Raw genomic sequence first — 14,138 nt, forward strand, 5'->3', positions numbered from 1 at the left:
AGAGGGAGAGCAATCTCGGCCCGGCCCTCTGCCCGAGTCGTCCGCGGCCCCGCCCACGAAGCTGCTGCCCGCTTCAACCGCCGTTTCGCGTTGCGGCGCCTACAGGCGGCCTCCGGTCGAGAGGGGGCGCTGCAGCTCGCGTGGCCAGAGGTCCTGCCCGGAAGGGGCCGCCGGCGAGGCGGAAGCAGCGGAGGGGGGAGGGAGGCAGAGGGCCTGTCTCGTCGCGACGCTCCTCCGCAGCCGCCGCCGACCCCGCCACACGGCCCCGGCCTGAGGGCGCCGCAGAGGCCGCGGGCACAGCAGGCGCCGGCGCCACAACGGAGGTGAGCTCGCGAGGGGCCGCCCAGCTCCTCCCGCGGCGGCCGAGGGTCTCGGGAACGGCCGCTTCCCCCGCGCCCACCGGGGCAGCTGAGCCGCGCGCGGCCGAGGGCCCGGTGGGGCGGGGGAGAGCACGGGCGGGAGGCGGCCCCGCGGCTCTGCCCTCCTGCCGGGCCCTTCCCTGCCCGAGGCCGGCGCTCCGGAGGCCTTTCCGGCCGGGGGGACGGAGCGTCTGGCCGCCGCGCGGACCTGTTGCCGTGGAGGGCCGCCCTGGGCCGCTTCGCTCCTCGGGTTCCCCGGCACTTGGCCGCCTTATGCTCTGGGAGCGACTCCCACGTCCAGTTTTATGGCGCCGTAGCTTCCTCCCTCCCGCTGCTGCTCTGGCCGTGTTTGAACAGGGAGCGTTTCCCGCGAATGGGCCGGAAGGGAATTCTGCTCCCTGCTGCTCGGAGCTTCTGGGCAGGAAAGCGGCTTCTAAACGAGATAAAATCAGGGCATTTGCGGACTGTCCGGGCTCTCTGAGGCCATGGAAGGAGACTCACAAAGGATGATCCCCCCCACCTGAATCCCCCCCCCCACCTGATCAGCCTTCCAGGGGTTTGGGCCCTTCTTTGACAGACAGGTCGGGAGGAAGAGGGGGATGCAGGTAGTCCTCGACCTATGACCACAATTGGGCCCAAAATCTATGTTGCTAAGGGAGACAGTTGTTAAAATGAATTCTGCCCTATTTTGTGACCTTTCTTGCCACATTCGTTAAGTGAATCACTGCAGTCGTTAAGTTAGTAACACGGTTGTTTTACGTGAGTCTGGCTTCCCCATTGATTTTGCTTATCAGAAGGTTGCAAAAAGGGACCACACCACTCCAGAACACTGCGCCCGATATAAATGTGAGTCAGTTGAGAAAAAACAGCTGAATTTTGATTAGGGTGAGAAAATCATGTTGCTTTTTTCAGTGCTGTTGTAATTTTGAACAGTCACTAAATGAACTGTAATAAGTCGAGGACTACCTGTAGCCTTGTTCTTTGGTTTGGTTTTCCTTTCCGCTTTTGGTGTTGCTGTTCTCGGTTAAAATGGATTATATGTTGAAAGGGACTCATGATTAACGGTGACCCTCTTAATCCTATTTTAGAGTAGAGTTTCCTAAAATATGTTGAGGTAGACCAGTTGTCTGGAATGTTTCAGAAATATTTCAAATTGTTATCTTCAGTAAACCCAAATAAAAAGTCCTCATTATTTGAAGTAGTTTGTTTTGCTCCCCTAGATGGTGGGACTTATCTTGAGAATTTTTTTACAAATACGGCTGTATTTATTTGCATTTACTTTTCCTGTAATAGTTTAGATTTATGTTGCAATATTTAGAATGATTGGTTTCCAACTAAAACAGTGAAAACTTTTATCACATCTTAATGTGCAGCATATTTTTGTGAACCAGATTTGATTTTGGCAGATAAATGAAAGGGTTTATTGCTGTCCGCTGGATTGGTTTAAATATATTGCAACAACATTGCTGGGTGGATATCTTGGAGAATTGTAGTCCCAAGTATTGGGAAGAGAACTGCTAGCAAAGGTGCATTATAGCTTCCCCCCCACACACACTTGGAATTAGAAATATGTTGGGGTTTGTTTTTTTTGAAAAATGAGATTTTGAAAGTTATTATATCTATCACTTCACTTCAGGTGAAAACAACTCTAAACATTGTTTATCAATATAGTCAATATTAAAAAACAAACTTATCTTGTAAACATGGATTTATTTTATAAGAGTTGATATTTTATAATTTAGGCTGATGTCGGAACTGAGTATTTCCATAGCTTCTCACAAACTGTTTTGCAAGCCAGCAATGAGTTGTTACTTTTTTTTCAGAAGCTGCCTACTGGAGAGGAGAGTGCTCAGGATAACATGTCCAGTGTTGCAGTGGACAGGAGCATCAGGCTACAGGACATTAAGAAAGGGCTGCAGTTTATACAGTAAGAGCTTTGAGTAACTAGACTTCTCTGTCGGAGAACTCTTGAGTCTCTGCTTAAAACATGATGCCACATACTTTCTTCTTACATTTCTTGTGTTGAGTTTATATTAAAGATCAGCTAACTTTGCTGTTATAAAATGAAACAAAGGCAAACAAATTCTCTTGGTGCACAGTATCTCATATCTTGTGCTGCAGAGAACTCTTTAATCTTATTTGAGTACGTCTTTATTTTGAAATATGTGTTACACATGGAAATGCACATTCTGCCCTGTTAGTAACATTATGCTCCAATCATATTTTCTCACTGGTGTTTCTGGAGATAAACTGGATTGCAAAGTTCATTCTGGTGGCAAGTGCACGGGTGCAAGCCAAGACCGAGAATTTCAGTGGCAAGTGCCTTGGGTGTGCAAGATGCTTGAATGTGGTCTTATATTTATCTTTGTGATTTCTAGGTCTACTCTACCATACCCTGGGTCTCAAGAACAATATGAGGTAACTGATACTCCTTTCTGAACTTCTTTACAACTGAGGCATTGTGGTCTCAGCAGTGGGTAGAAACTTCTAGAACCTTGGCTGTTGTAGGATGGGATGATTTCTCTTGCCTTATTGACTATGCCAGCCTTGTCTAATTTGTGCTTGGTTGTTAGCAGTGGTTGTGTGGAGGTAGCGAGCGGAAGGACAATAGGTTTCAGGACTTTATTACCGCATTTTGTCAGTTGGAACCTTGCTCCGAACAGATCTAAAGCTTTGCTGTGAGATGCGCTACTTGGTGCCTCTGCCTGGATCCCCTCCGGAACAAGTCGTTGGCGATAGCAAAGCACCCCTTGTTGAGCTGCAGAACGGTCTGTGTGACTTAACCCAGGATTTATGTTTCAGCTCTTCATACGGGAACTTGTTAAAAACCTGTTTGATGAAGGAAACGATGCATACCGAGAAGGTGATTGGGAAGGGTCACTGAACCATTATTCTGAGGCTTTGAACATAGCCGATTATGCCAATTCTGAAGGAATCCACATTTCTGATGAAATATTGGAGAAACTGCATGTTAATCGTATAGCCTGTTACTCCAAGAAGGTAGGTACTTCCTAAAAAACCTCATGGCTTATCAAGAACTAAGTTTCCATTCTGTAACCCTGGTGGGTGCGATAGAATCAGCATTTTATCAGCCCTGGCAGTTAGCAGTACAGTAATAAAAACAAACACTGTACGATTCTTAACACAAATGTAGCAAAATAAACCATTTCATCACCTTGAAATGGCAGTAATAATAGCAGTCTTGGCGATGAGCATTCTGAGCTCCTAAGAGCTTAAAAAGGCCTTGCCTGATCTCCCTGATGTTGTACATTTTGTGTTAGTGTGTGCGGCATGCGTTGTCTTGGAATATGCTTGCAGCCTGAGATTTGAATCACAAAGTGCTTGACACTGTTCTGTCCTTCATTCTTACAGGGGTCGCACGATAGAGTTCTAGAAGAATGTGGGATAGTTTTAAAGTTGAATGAAAATAATTTCAGAGCCCTTTACCGGAAATCCAAAGCTTTAAAAGAACTGGGAAGATATAAAGAGGCTTACGATGCTGTGGCAAAATGTTCTCTTGCAGTGCCCCAGGTGCGCATGTCACATCAGCTGGTGTTGGGTGGGCATTAATAGGGTTTACCTGCATGTGGCTTCAGAACAACAGAGTAGAAAATTCCTGTAAAATAAAAAGCTGCTAGCAATCCTATGGCTGGGGAGGGAGTGAATACATGAGAGGTTACTATATATTGTTATATTATTTTTTTGGAATGTTGCACATGGCCTAGAATCATAGCTGATGGAGGTGATAAATGAATCTCATGAATGCCTAAATGTATATCATTCCCCTTCCACTGCAAGAATTATTAATTTAGATTTACTGGCACCCCACCCCAGAGGCCTCCAGAAGCCTCTCGGTACATAGGGTTTACTCATGGTTGCTACCTACAGAACCCAGATCAGGTGCAGGTGGCATTGATGTGCCTGTGTGACACTTCTGACAAAAAGGTTGTTGCTAATTTGCATTGGATCCTGTTTTTATTTTAATTTCTAGGATGAAAGTGTGATAAAATTAACTCAAGAACTTGCTCAGAAGCTTGGATTGAAAATAAGGAAAGCCTATGTTAGGGCCAAAGTAAGTGAAAATAGTTGTGGGCTGCTGTTCTGAAGTTTTGCCCAATGTATTTGTTACTGACAATGATATGTTTACTTGCAGACTTCCCCCAACTCTGTTTCTGGAGAAGTAGCAAAGGTAAGATTTTGTTTTGCTTTCCCTTTAGATCCTATTAGTGAAGTAAAAATGTGGCATGCTTAAAAAGATACATGGCTTTCTTAATTTTTAGATATTTCAGTTGGAACCTCTGTCTACTAGAGGTTTGTTTGATTTAAATACTTAGAATAACTAGCTGTTGAGTGTGAATGGTCTGTGTAGTAAGATTTTTACCTGAGATTCTCCTTTAATCACTGAAAATAGAAGTAAGGTTTGATTTTGAAAGGAGGATTGCTGATTTCAAGCTTCCCTTAAAGTGCACTGGAGTCATGCTTCAGTGGCCACTTTGCCAAAAGCAGTTTGCAATTTATTGAATATGTATGCCACCTGACTCCCAGCAACTTTCAGTGGTTAATTGAAAGGATATGTGGTATCAACGTCTTTTACTTAGCCAGGTCTGATACATTTTATAAGATAGCTACTCTGTGTTTTGCTGCTTATACTTCTGGATGATAGATTTTTTGTTTGCTTTCAGAGCTCAAGTTCTTCTGTGGAAGATATTGAATCAGGTGAGGCCTCCTGGGCTTAATGGGAGGAAGTGTTTGAAAGAGTAAACAACGGCATTACTTGGTGTGGGTCAGCTTGAGGTGGCTCTGTCTGTTCTTACTGCTTTGAATTTCTTTGGGATGGAGATACATTTCTCCCCTCCCAAAGTCTCAGTTGGGTTTCATTGGCTTCTAAGTGGGCAGGAGACAGTTGGGGATGAATGGTATCCAAGAACTTAACAGCTGAAGGAAAAGTCCCTCTATGATTTTTCCTGCAGCCTTCTCCTTGCATTTCAAAGTATGCTGCTTGTTTATTTATTTCTTTATATATGTAAGGGGTAATGTTTGCTTATGTTTTGGACGGTCGCACTTCTGTGGCTCTTCTGATCTGTTGCACAAGCCTTGCCTCTCTTCTGGGGAAAGCATCCATTGGTGACTTTTTTTTAAATCGAGGGGGGGGGGGGCTGAGAAAGGATATGGCAGCCTCCAGGCTCTTGTCCTTGAAGAATCTCTGCTAAGAGCTCTCTTCCCCAACCAATATCTCTTTCAGATTTTTCCAGTTGGACGGAAAAGATTCTTTCTTCCTCCTCCACTTCCTCTTCCCCTTCCAGTTTTGCTCCTGAATTGCCAACTGACCTGCCTCCCTTAGCAGCCGTGCCCCGCATGGCTCTCCCGGCAGAGAAGGCCGCTCTCTCTGCCCCTTCGCTGGCCAACGGAGGGCCCTTCTCTATCCCGGACAGCTGCTTGGACTGTGAGGACGGGGACGACATCATTGGAGATGAGCTGGACGAGTTGCTGGATTCGGTGTCCGATCCTGGTGAAGGTGGAATGGTCAGTCCTCTCGCTTTATGGGATGTGGCTGGGGGAAGGGGCTGCCTTCTCCTCCAGGGCTTCTCACGAACTCTTCAGTGTGGCTCTTCCCTTTGGGCAGCGGGAGGTTAGAGCCGGGGGTTTCTGCACAGCCCCCGAGTCATCAACTCTCCGGCGGGCTTCTTGTGAAGCAGAATGAATCTCAGGAGGGGGTGAAATTTTGTCAGGGACCTGGCAAGGATCAGTTGGTGTTGAAGGATGCAGCCTTTTTCTCTTCCTTGCTTAGCCAAGTGCCGTCGTCCGAGGAGCCATGCCAACCTCCACCATGGCTCCCAGCATCCCGTTCTCTGCCCCTCTGCTTGGGACGTTGTCAGTCGGAGCTCGATTTGTTCCTGCCGCCTCTCTTTCCGAAATGTATTCCCAGCCCCTGGTTTCCGCCCTGGACAACTTTTGTTCCTCTTTAAATAGTTTCTCAATCGGCGACTCTAAGAGAGGTAAGACCAGTCTTACGCAGAGCCTAACGGGAGACGCGCTTCTGTCAAGGCTGCAGCCCCACCTCGAGGCCCCGGGAAGGCAGCACCCGATTGGGGCATCAATTTCAGGGGGCAGAAAGCTCTGACTTCTCCACTTGAAATCAAAGGGGGTGCTTAGAGTCTCTCAGAAACAAATCCCGTCCCGAGTGAAGCCATTGCCTACTTTGCTTTGTGTGCATAACGCATATGTACCAAACTAACGTGTGGTGTTCTTAATTCCAATAGATCTACCCAATTCTCTTTCTAGAGATGTCAACGCAGCATTAAGCAGTAATTCCCCTCTTCGGCTTGTAAGTATCTTTCGCAAACACTTTGCAGTTCCAATATTGTTTCTTTCAAATTTTAGATGGGTTTCTTTCGGTTATCTCTTTTTTTTATTGGAATTGGAATCTCAATACATTTTAAAGCAAGCTAGGATTTGAGGCCTGGATTCAGGTTGTCAGGCCCTGGGATGGCCTTGGGGTCAGCTGCCAGCTTGCAAGGTGGTGGTAATGATAAGTGGCAAAAGGAAAGAGGAAAAGACCCCCAAAGAATTCCCTGGGTTCCTTGAAAAGAGGGCAGGGTGTGGAAATGGATTCCGCAGCTGCAGTGAGACTGTTTTCCAGCAACAATGCCTCGGTCTCCTCCAACAGATGAACGGCCCCACAAGTTTGTTTGGGTCTGAGACCTATATGGGGATTGCAAGTCCAGCTCGCAGTGACTATTCTGGCGTGTTCAGCAGCACACATGCCAACGTGCCCGTGCCAACGGCAGCATCCTCTTTAGTGGAGAGAAACCCCCTGGAAGGCACCCATGAGCTCAGGCAGGCCTGCCAGGCGTGTTTTATCAAGAAGGGTGAGGAGCTGGGGGGGGGGGAGGGGGGCTTGGGACAACTTGGGCTTGGATGTGGGAGGTGAAGGCAGCTTCCCGCATTTCAGTCTTTTCCTGAGAACAGAAGGCCCCTCACCCTTTCTGCCCCTCTTCCTTTCCTTCTTTGAGCTCTTAACTGCTCTTTCTTTTGGTTCCTAAAAGCATCCCTAAAATACAGGCTGACGGGGTAAGAGGACGTTTTGGTCAGCATATGCAGCTGTGTGTATGACGTTTGCTTTCTACGCATGAAACCTGCCGTTTTAGGTTTTATAACTCAGTTTTTCCCCCTTCGTTTGTTTTTCAGTATATATAACTTGTAGAGATTATTACCCTGCCGTCCTTTTCCATGTGTTAGTTTCAGAGCATTTCAAGAGCGAGAATGTAAATGTAAAATGTAAACATTTGTTGCTTTTGGAAAGAAAATGATGCCCCAAGAGAACAGCCTCCATTGATGGAGACCATACACGTCTTACGGACCCCGTTGTGTTCGGCTCAGCTCCCTCCTGTCAGACCCTGATCATGTTAGCTTCCAAACTTCCCCCCTTCCAGCACTTAGCAGCAGCAAGAGAGAATCAAGTGGGCTGGGAGAAAATGGGACAAGCTTTGCAACCTGTCTCCCGTTTCCCTTAGATCCCAAATCACTGGAGTACACTTACCATCCGAGCTTAGAGCACATATGTAAGAAGGACCTCTTAATTGGTAGAATAAAGAACTCTGAAGATAAATCCTGGAAAAAAATAAGGCCAAGACCTACAAAGACCCAGTACGTGGGGCCATATTATATATGTAAAGGTAAGGGCGCCCTGTCTTGGGTTCCTGTTTGGGAGCCCCATTCCCCAGGGGGTTTGGGGTGGGGGGGAGCAGCATTTCCTTACGGAGACTTCTTGATAGAACCTTCCCTGGGAGGTGCCTGGTTCCCCACAGGGGAGGCTGAACTAGGACCAGCCTCCTCCCTGCCTCACTTGCTGTCTGGTGGTGCTGCAGATGTGGCTGCGGGGGAGGAATGCAGGTATTCTGGCCACTGCACTTTTGCCTATTGCCAAGAGGAGATTGACGTGTGGACCCTCGAGCGGAAAGGAGCCTTCAGCCGCGAATCCCTCTTTGAAGGCAGCGGAGAGATCAGCTTGACCGTTTCCCGGCTGCTGCAGGAGCATCACGGACTCTTCATGTTTCTGTGCGAGGTGCTTTTCTCCTTGGGCCGCCTGAGAGAGCTCCACTGTAGGGCCCCCTGTAGCCCTGGGGAATGGTCTCATCAAGGGTGGGCCGGTGGGCCGGGCTTTGGCTGCCAGTGTCCCCTCCTCCTGGTGGTGGTTTTGTCATTAGTGTCTTTTAGCCACATCAGACCAATTCATCCTGGCTGCAATGTGGACCCCACAAGGGCCTTGCGTGGGCTTCTGGGAACGAAACCTGCCCCTCATAAGTCCTGGTTGCAGAGCCAGGTGGCTCCTCTCCCCGGGACTGTTATTTCCTCCCCAGAGTCATTCCTTCCCCCCAGATTTCTGGCCTCGGCTGCCGTTGGGTCGGCCCTTGCGAGCAGAATTGGCCGGGAGTGGATTGCCTGTTTTGCTGAAGCACCTTGGTTTTGCATTCCAGAAATGTTTTGAGCATAAACCCAGGATAATCAGCAAGAGGAATAAGGATAACTCCTCTTCCTGCTCCCACCCGGCTATGCACGACTTTGAGGAGAACAAGTACGTCCCTTTCTTGCCTTGCAGTTCAAGTGATCAGGTGCACGGCTTCGTTTCTGCACGCCTGCTCCTCCGGGGCTCCCGTTGCGCCCCTTTCCCGGTTGGGAGTGCGAGTGTGCAGGAGGGGAGGGCTGCAGTAGGACAGACGGGTGCAAGAGTGTTAAGTGACTAGAGAGAGAGGTTGCTAATTAAAATGGCTTGTACGATTTTCAAAAGCTTTCTTTACTTACACCGGACCTTTCTCTAACCCCCCCTCCCCCCCCCAACCCAACCTAGGTGCCTTGTCCACATTTTGCGAGAAACGACCGTGAAGTATTCTAAGATCCGACCCTTCCCCCCTCAAGGCCAGCTAGACCTGTGCAGGCACGAAGCTCGCTATGGCTGTTCACGGGATGACGAGTGTTTCTACGCCCACAGTCTTGTCGAGCTCCAGGTGTGGATGATGCAGAGCAAGACAGGTGAGACTCTGCTTTTAAAAAGCTCCCTCAGCCCCCCGGGAATTAGGCAGACGGTTTCTCACCCGCTGTAAAACCCTTCTAAGTGCAGTTGCTTTTTAAGCCGAAATCTTTTACGAACCTTTGCTTCTGCTTTGGTGTTCTTAGGCAATAGTACCTTGTGCGGTAGTATGAAAGCAGAAAACAATTTGTGTGTAAAATCACCTGCGATCTGCTTGTCTTATCTGAAGGTGAGCCCTTGCAGAAGGAGAAAGTCAGCGCAGAGATGTCTACCATTGCATTGCTTGTATCCCTGGGCAAGATCTTCCCTCTCGAAGCTGGTTTGAAACAATGCATCACAATGTTGAGCTGTTCGTAAAATAGTCTTCCTCCTTGCAGGTATTACACATGAGGCTATTGTTCAGGAGTCAAAAAAATATTGGCAGAATCTGGACTCTGCTACACACGGAGCACAGGTATTTCTCAGATTGCCTCCCAGAGAGATCAAAACACAGTACTCTCTTGCAAAAAGACCCCACCAACAACCATCACTACCAAAAAAATTCCCTCTCCTGAAAGTGCCTTTGCTTGCCGAAGGATTTAGGTTTAATTCCTGTAGGTGTTACAGCCATCCCTTGGCTCAGAAATACTTAAAAAGCAAAGGCAAAAGCTAACAAGCCCCCTAAAAGCTTAAAATGCGGCCTTCTCTGCATTGGTTCCCTTCATTGCTTGCTGAAGAAGATATTCCATAAATGCTGCCATAGAACTCTCCCCATGATTGCCATCTGCTGGGCTGCTCCTGGCCTTGCATTGGGGGCGGGGGGAGGCTTTGCACCAGATTTTAAATTTCAGGTAGAGGCACAGAATTGGAGAAAATGGCCTTCATGGCTTTGTCCCTTCTTCGTGGGGGGGGGGGGGGGGTTAGTGGCACAAATAATCGTTTTGACCAATTTGAAATTGTGTTCTGTTGTATCTCTCAAGATCATCAGCAACCAGGTGAAGCATGGCTCCCTGAATTTGAAAATGAAGTTTGTCTGTGCTCAGTGTTGGAGAAACGGCCAAGTTAGCGAGCCAGACAAAAACAGGAAATACTGCAGTGCAAAAGCCAGGCACCCGTAAGTCTTTTCTGCCTCTCAGAGGTGCAGAAGGGGGCAGCAAATGGGTTTACCTGAGTTATGTGGTGTCTTATTCATATAGCAACATTTGCATTGCCCCCCCCCCCCCCATAGAGGGAGTTTATGGCTCGCTGTGTTTGCAGGCTGACCCTTAGCAACGGTGCAGACTGTAGATCAGGTTGCCTGTCTGTCTCTGTGTTGGCTGACCACACAGCTGTCACACCAAGCCGTGAGTCTCCTCCGCCTACCTGATCCGGAAAGCTGCTTTCTTGGCCCCGAATAAAGTCCTCAGAGCCACGGCAGAGCTAGAAGAGGCGCAGAGCTCTTCAGCGGCCTCGATCAGGGCTTCTCAGCTTCGGCAACTTCTTCAAGTGTTGCTGATGGGAGAATTCAGAGCCTCCATCCGTGGGGCTTCCGTTTTGTTTGTGGGGCAGCATCCTGAGTCAGTGATGTAGCCGAGGGGGCCTTTCCTTTACAGGTGGACCAGGGATCGCCGCGTTATGCTAGTGATGTCAAACGAGCGGAAGAAGTGGAACACGATTCGGCCCCTTCCCACAAAGAAGCAGGCGCCTTTACAATTTGATGTGAGCATCTCTTTATCGCCTGCTCCTTTTTCTTTTCCTAATTTGTCCTTTGTTATCCTATTTTAAAATGTCTTTCAACCATTTGAATATTTTTTTAAAATCCTAAACTAGGAAAATAAGTTAAAAACTTAAAGGAATGGAGGCAATTTATTTGCCCCCCCCCCACTTTTCTCTGAAAGTACCCGAGGCGATGGGCTGACTGACCCAGATCCATCCAGGGGGTACATGCCAAGCCTTCTGTGCCACAGGGACTGGCGTCAGAACCGTTTGCAGAGCAGGCGCTGGCCTTGCTTCCTTTGTCTCTCCCTCCCATCCACCCCCTTGACTGCCCAGAGCTCTTTCTCTTTCCCCTCGCCCCCCCGGGTAGAATACGTCTCCACTGACTTGTTCCTTTCCTTTGTCCAGCTGTGCAACCATATTGCGTCAGGCAAAAAGTGTTTGTATGTTGGGAACTGCTCCTTTGCTCACAGTCAGGAAGAGCGTGAAATGTGGACCTACATGAAAGAGAACGGCAGTAAGTAAACAATCAGGAAGGAGCCAGGAAGTAAAGTCACAGGCCTTCTGCCTCAGAGCGTCCTCTCCCTTCCTTTCCCCCTCCGTTCAGTAGATGTGTCTGCCCCTTTCCGTCTCCTCTTTCTGGGGGTGATCTGGTTAACATTTGGCTTCCGGCAGCCCAGTTCCCAGATGGAAGCATTACCATAAAGATATAAGGGAATAACCCCAGGTTTCTATGACAGAATTAAGTTGCATTAATACGAATCCTTGAGTTTATTCTGTTGGTAAGTTAATGCCCCCTCCGAGAGTTTCCTTGCTCAAGTATCCATTGCTGTGGACTTACGGATGCCCCTCTCCTTCAGTTCAAGACATGGAGCAGCTGTATGAAATGTGGCTGAAGAGTCAAAAGCCGGAAAAGGGAGAGGATCCAGCCCCTCAAGCAAGCAGAGAAAATGGGAAACAAATTCATATGCCAACCGATTATGCTGAAGTCACAGTAAGTCCCAGAGACAGAAGAGTTAGCCTGGATTCGGCCGCCTTGCTTTGCAATGCTTGCTTGATGATTGCGTGGCTTTTTGGCAGAGGAGAGAGAGCTTTGTGAGGGTCTGAAGTGCAAGAAGCTGCTGTTCTGGGTGTGGCCTAAGCACGCCTAACGCCAGCCCTGGAGGGCTACTTCCTGGTTGGTAGCCACGCCTGGCAGCTTATACGCTTAAGCCCGTGGCTCTTGGGGAGGGAGGAGCCAGCAGGCACTGCGAGGGATTCACTGCTGAAAAGCAGCCGGTTTGGCTCTGCAAATCGCTCAGATTCCCCCGTGTCGCCTGCCCTGCAGTTGTCCTTTGGGTTTGTATCAACAGGTGGACTTCCATTGCTGGATGTGTGGCAAAAACTGCAACAGTGAGAGACAATGGCAAGGCCACATTTCTTCCGAAAAACATAAAGAGAAAGTTTTCCACACTGAAGACGACCAAAATCGCTGGCAGCATCGCTTTCCAACTGGATATTTCAGCATTTGTGATAGGTAGGTTCCTAGTGAAAATTTGGGATCTGCTTATCGTATCCACAACAAGCCAGCTGTGTCGAGTTATGAGTCCTTTAGGCTCCCAGTTTAGCAGAGCTGAAGTAAAAAAGATGAATCCATTTCACTGTCTGTGCATGCCAAACAGGGGCCTTCTCTGTTTCGCCTTTCCCGTAGTGAGCAGAACTGATGTTAAAGTTGGCAGCAAGGCAAAACCACAATAGATAAGCCACCCCCCTCACCCCCACCCCCACCCCTTTCATTGCCTGCTTAGAGGCTCAGCCAGGTTGCCAGCTGGCACTGACAGCGAAAGGTCTCGCCTGGTGTCCGGCATTGCATGGGGCCCCTAACGCTGTGCCCCGATGTTGTATTCGGAGGAGGTGTGACTCGCTTGTTCTTTTGTGCAGATTTATGGCTGGTGCATGTGTCGAGGGGAATAACTGTAAATTTGCACATGGACCAGCTGAACTCCGCGAATGGGAGGAGAGGAGACACGTCCTAAGGATGAAATTCAACAAAGCCCGAAAAGACCACTTGATTGCTCCCAACGATAATGACTTTGGAAAATATAGTTTTTTGTTTAAAGATTTAAACTAATGATAACGATGCATTGTGTTGCCAGATGGAAGCATAAAATCAGAATTTGACAATAATCAAAAAGCATGTGACAGAAGCTGCAGATTTTCTGCTTTTATTGGCCCGTATTGTTCCTCCTGAAGATCAAAATGTAGTAGATGTGTTAGGGGGAGTAAGTCGGCAGGTCTGTCTCTGCTCTCATGAAACAGAAGGGTGAAGTCATAATAAAAACCACAGCCTGAAGTCTTACGTGCTTATTCGCCTTCTGTTGGACAGAAGAAAGTTGGAAAACAGCCAGAGGAGGAGGAGGAGGAGGGTGTTGTAATGCCGAGGGAGCCCCTCCGGCTGGCCTTTCAGCTGAAACCTTTTAAGGTAAGCTTCTTAAAACAGAGGGTTTGAGCTCAGAAGAAAATGATGGATGAAATTCTTCAGATGTTTTAACAGAAAGGATTTCTCTAAAAACCAGTTTACTATTTATCTCTATGTAGGTTGCTTAATAAAAGGATTTTCTTATTAAAAAGATTTTAAGCAAAATAACCATTTAACGACAATATATGTTGAATGGGGTATTTTTCTCTATTTGTATGTTTCAATATAACTTACCAAAAAGGATCTTGGAAGAGAGATGCGTTATTACTTTTTTGAGAATCAAGTAGTTAAAAATTGTTTCTTGGTCTTTACTGTTAAATGATGATTTTGAAAGATTCAGCTTGTATGTCAGTATTGTGTATTGTACGGACCAATATTGCCTGTAATAAAAAGAACTTTACATAAAGACTTTCCTAAACCCATTTGCTGCCTCCCGAGAGGATCCTTCATGGGGGGGAGCCCAGGGGTGAGGGGGGGGGGGCTCTCCAGAGGCCCGCGGGAGGGAGGGAGGGGGCGCTGCCCTTCCATTGGCCCGCTGAGGGGGCCAATACCCGCGCAGGGGCCTTCCCATTGGCTGAGACGCCTCGGCCCACCCGTATAAAAGGCGGGCGGCGGCGGG

The 14,138-nt window shown here is 48.1% G+C and overlaps 1 protein-coding gene across 2 annotated transcripts; it reads left to right on the forward strand.

Annotated features, from left to right (window-relative positions):
* Window positions 1–173: 173 nt before the first annotated feature.
* On the forward strand, window positions 174–13,941 carry ZC3H7A (zinc finger CCCH-type containing 7A). Of its 2 annotated transcripts, XM_032230622.1 has the most exons (23): window positions 174–323; window positions 2,183–2,286; window positions 2,738–2,777; window positions 3,162–3,359; window positions 3,732–3,890; window positions 4,351–4,431; window positions 4,513–4,548; window positions 5,042–5,075; window positions 5,602–5,882; window positions 6,148–6,355; window positions 6,620–6,684; window positions 7,027–7,228; window positions 7,874–8,035; window positions 8,228–8,424; window positions 8,837–8,934; window positions 9,208–9,389; window positions 9,765–9,841; window positions 10,347–10,480; window positions 10,959–11,064; window positions 11,470–11,578; window positions 11,922–12,055; window positions 12,414–12,577; window positions 12,982–13,941. In XM_032230622.1, exons 2-23 carry the CDS (start codon window positions 2,219–2,221, stop codon window positions 13,169–13,171), a joined length of 2,925 nt encoding a protein of 974 aa, XP_032086513.1. In that variant the 5' UTR covers window positions 174–323; window positions 2,183–2,218; the 3' UTR covers window positions 13,172–13,941. The 2 variants fall into 2 exon arrangements, with proteins under 2 accessions (XP_032086513.1, XP_032086512.1); XM_032230621.1 differs by lacking the exons at window positions 174–323; window positions 2,183–2,286 and having other exon boundaries at window positions 2,742–2,777; window positions 3,148–3,359.
* The last annotated feature ends 197 nt before the right edge of the window (window positions 13,942–14,138 follow it).

The sequence above is a fragment of the Thamnophis elegans genome, chromosome 14 (genome assembly GCF_009769535.1).
Source record: "Thamnophis elegans isolate rThaEle1 chromosome 14, rThaEle1.pri, whole genome shotgun sequence".
Lineage (NCBI taxonomy): Eukaryota > Metazoa > Chordata > Lepidosauria > Squamata > Colubridae > Thamnophis > Thamnophis elegans.

What these genes read in the sequence shown, in the direction of transcription:
- ZC3H7A (XM_032230622.1), top strand. Translation starts at nt 2,219, where the DNA reads ATGTCCAGTGTTGCAGTGGACAGGAGCATCAGGCTACAGGACATTAAG. An exon ending in CCGATTATGCTGAAGTCACA is followed by an intron (nt 12,056 to 12,413) that starts GTAAGTCCCAGA and finishes TTGTATCAACAG; the next exon opens with GTGGACTTCCATTGCTGGAT. An exon ending in TATTTCAGCATTTGTGATAG is followed by an intron (nt 12,578 to 12,981) that starts GTAGGTTCCTAG and finishes TCTTTTGTGCAG; the next exon opens with ATTTATGGCTGGTGCATGTG.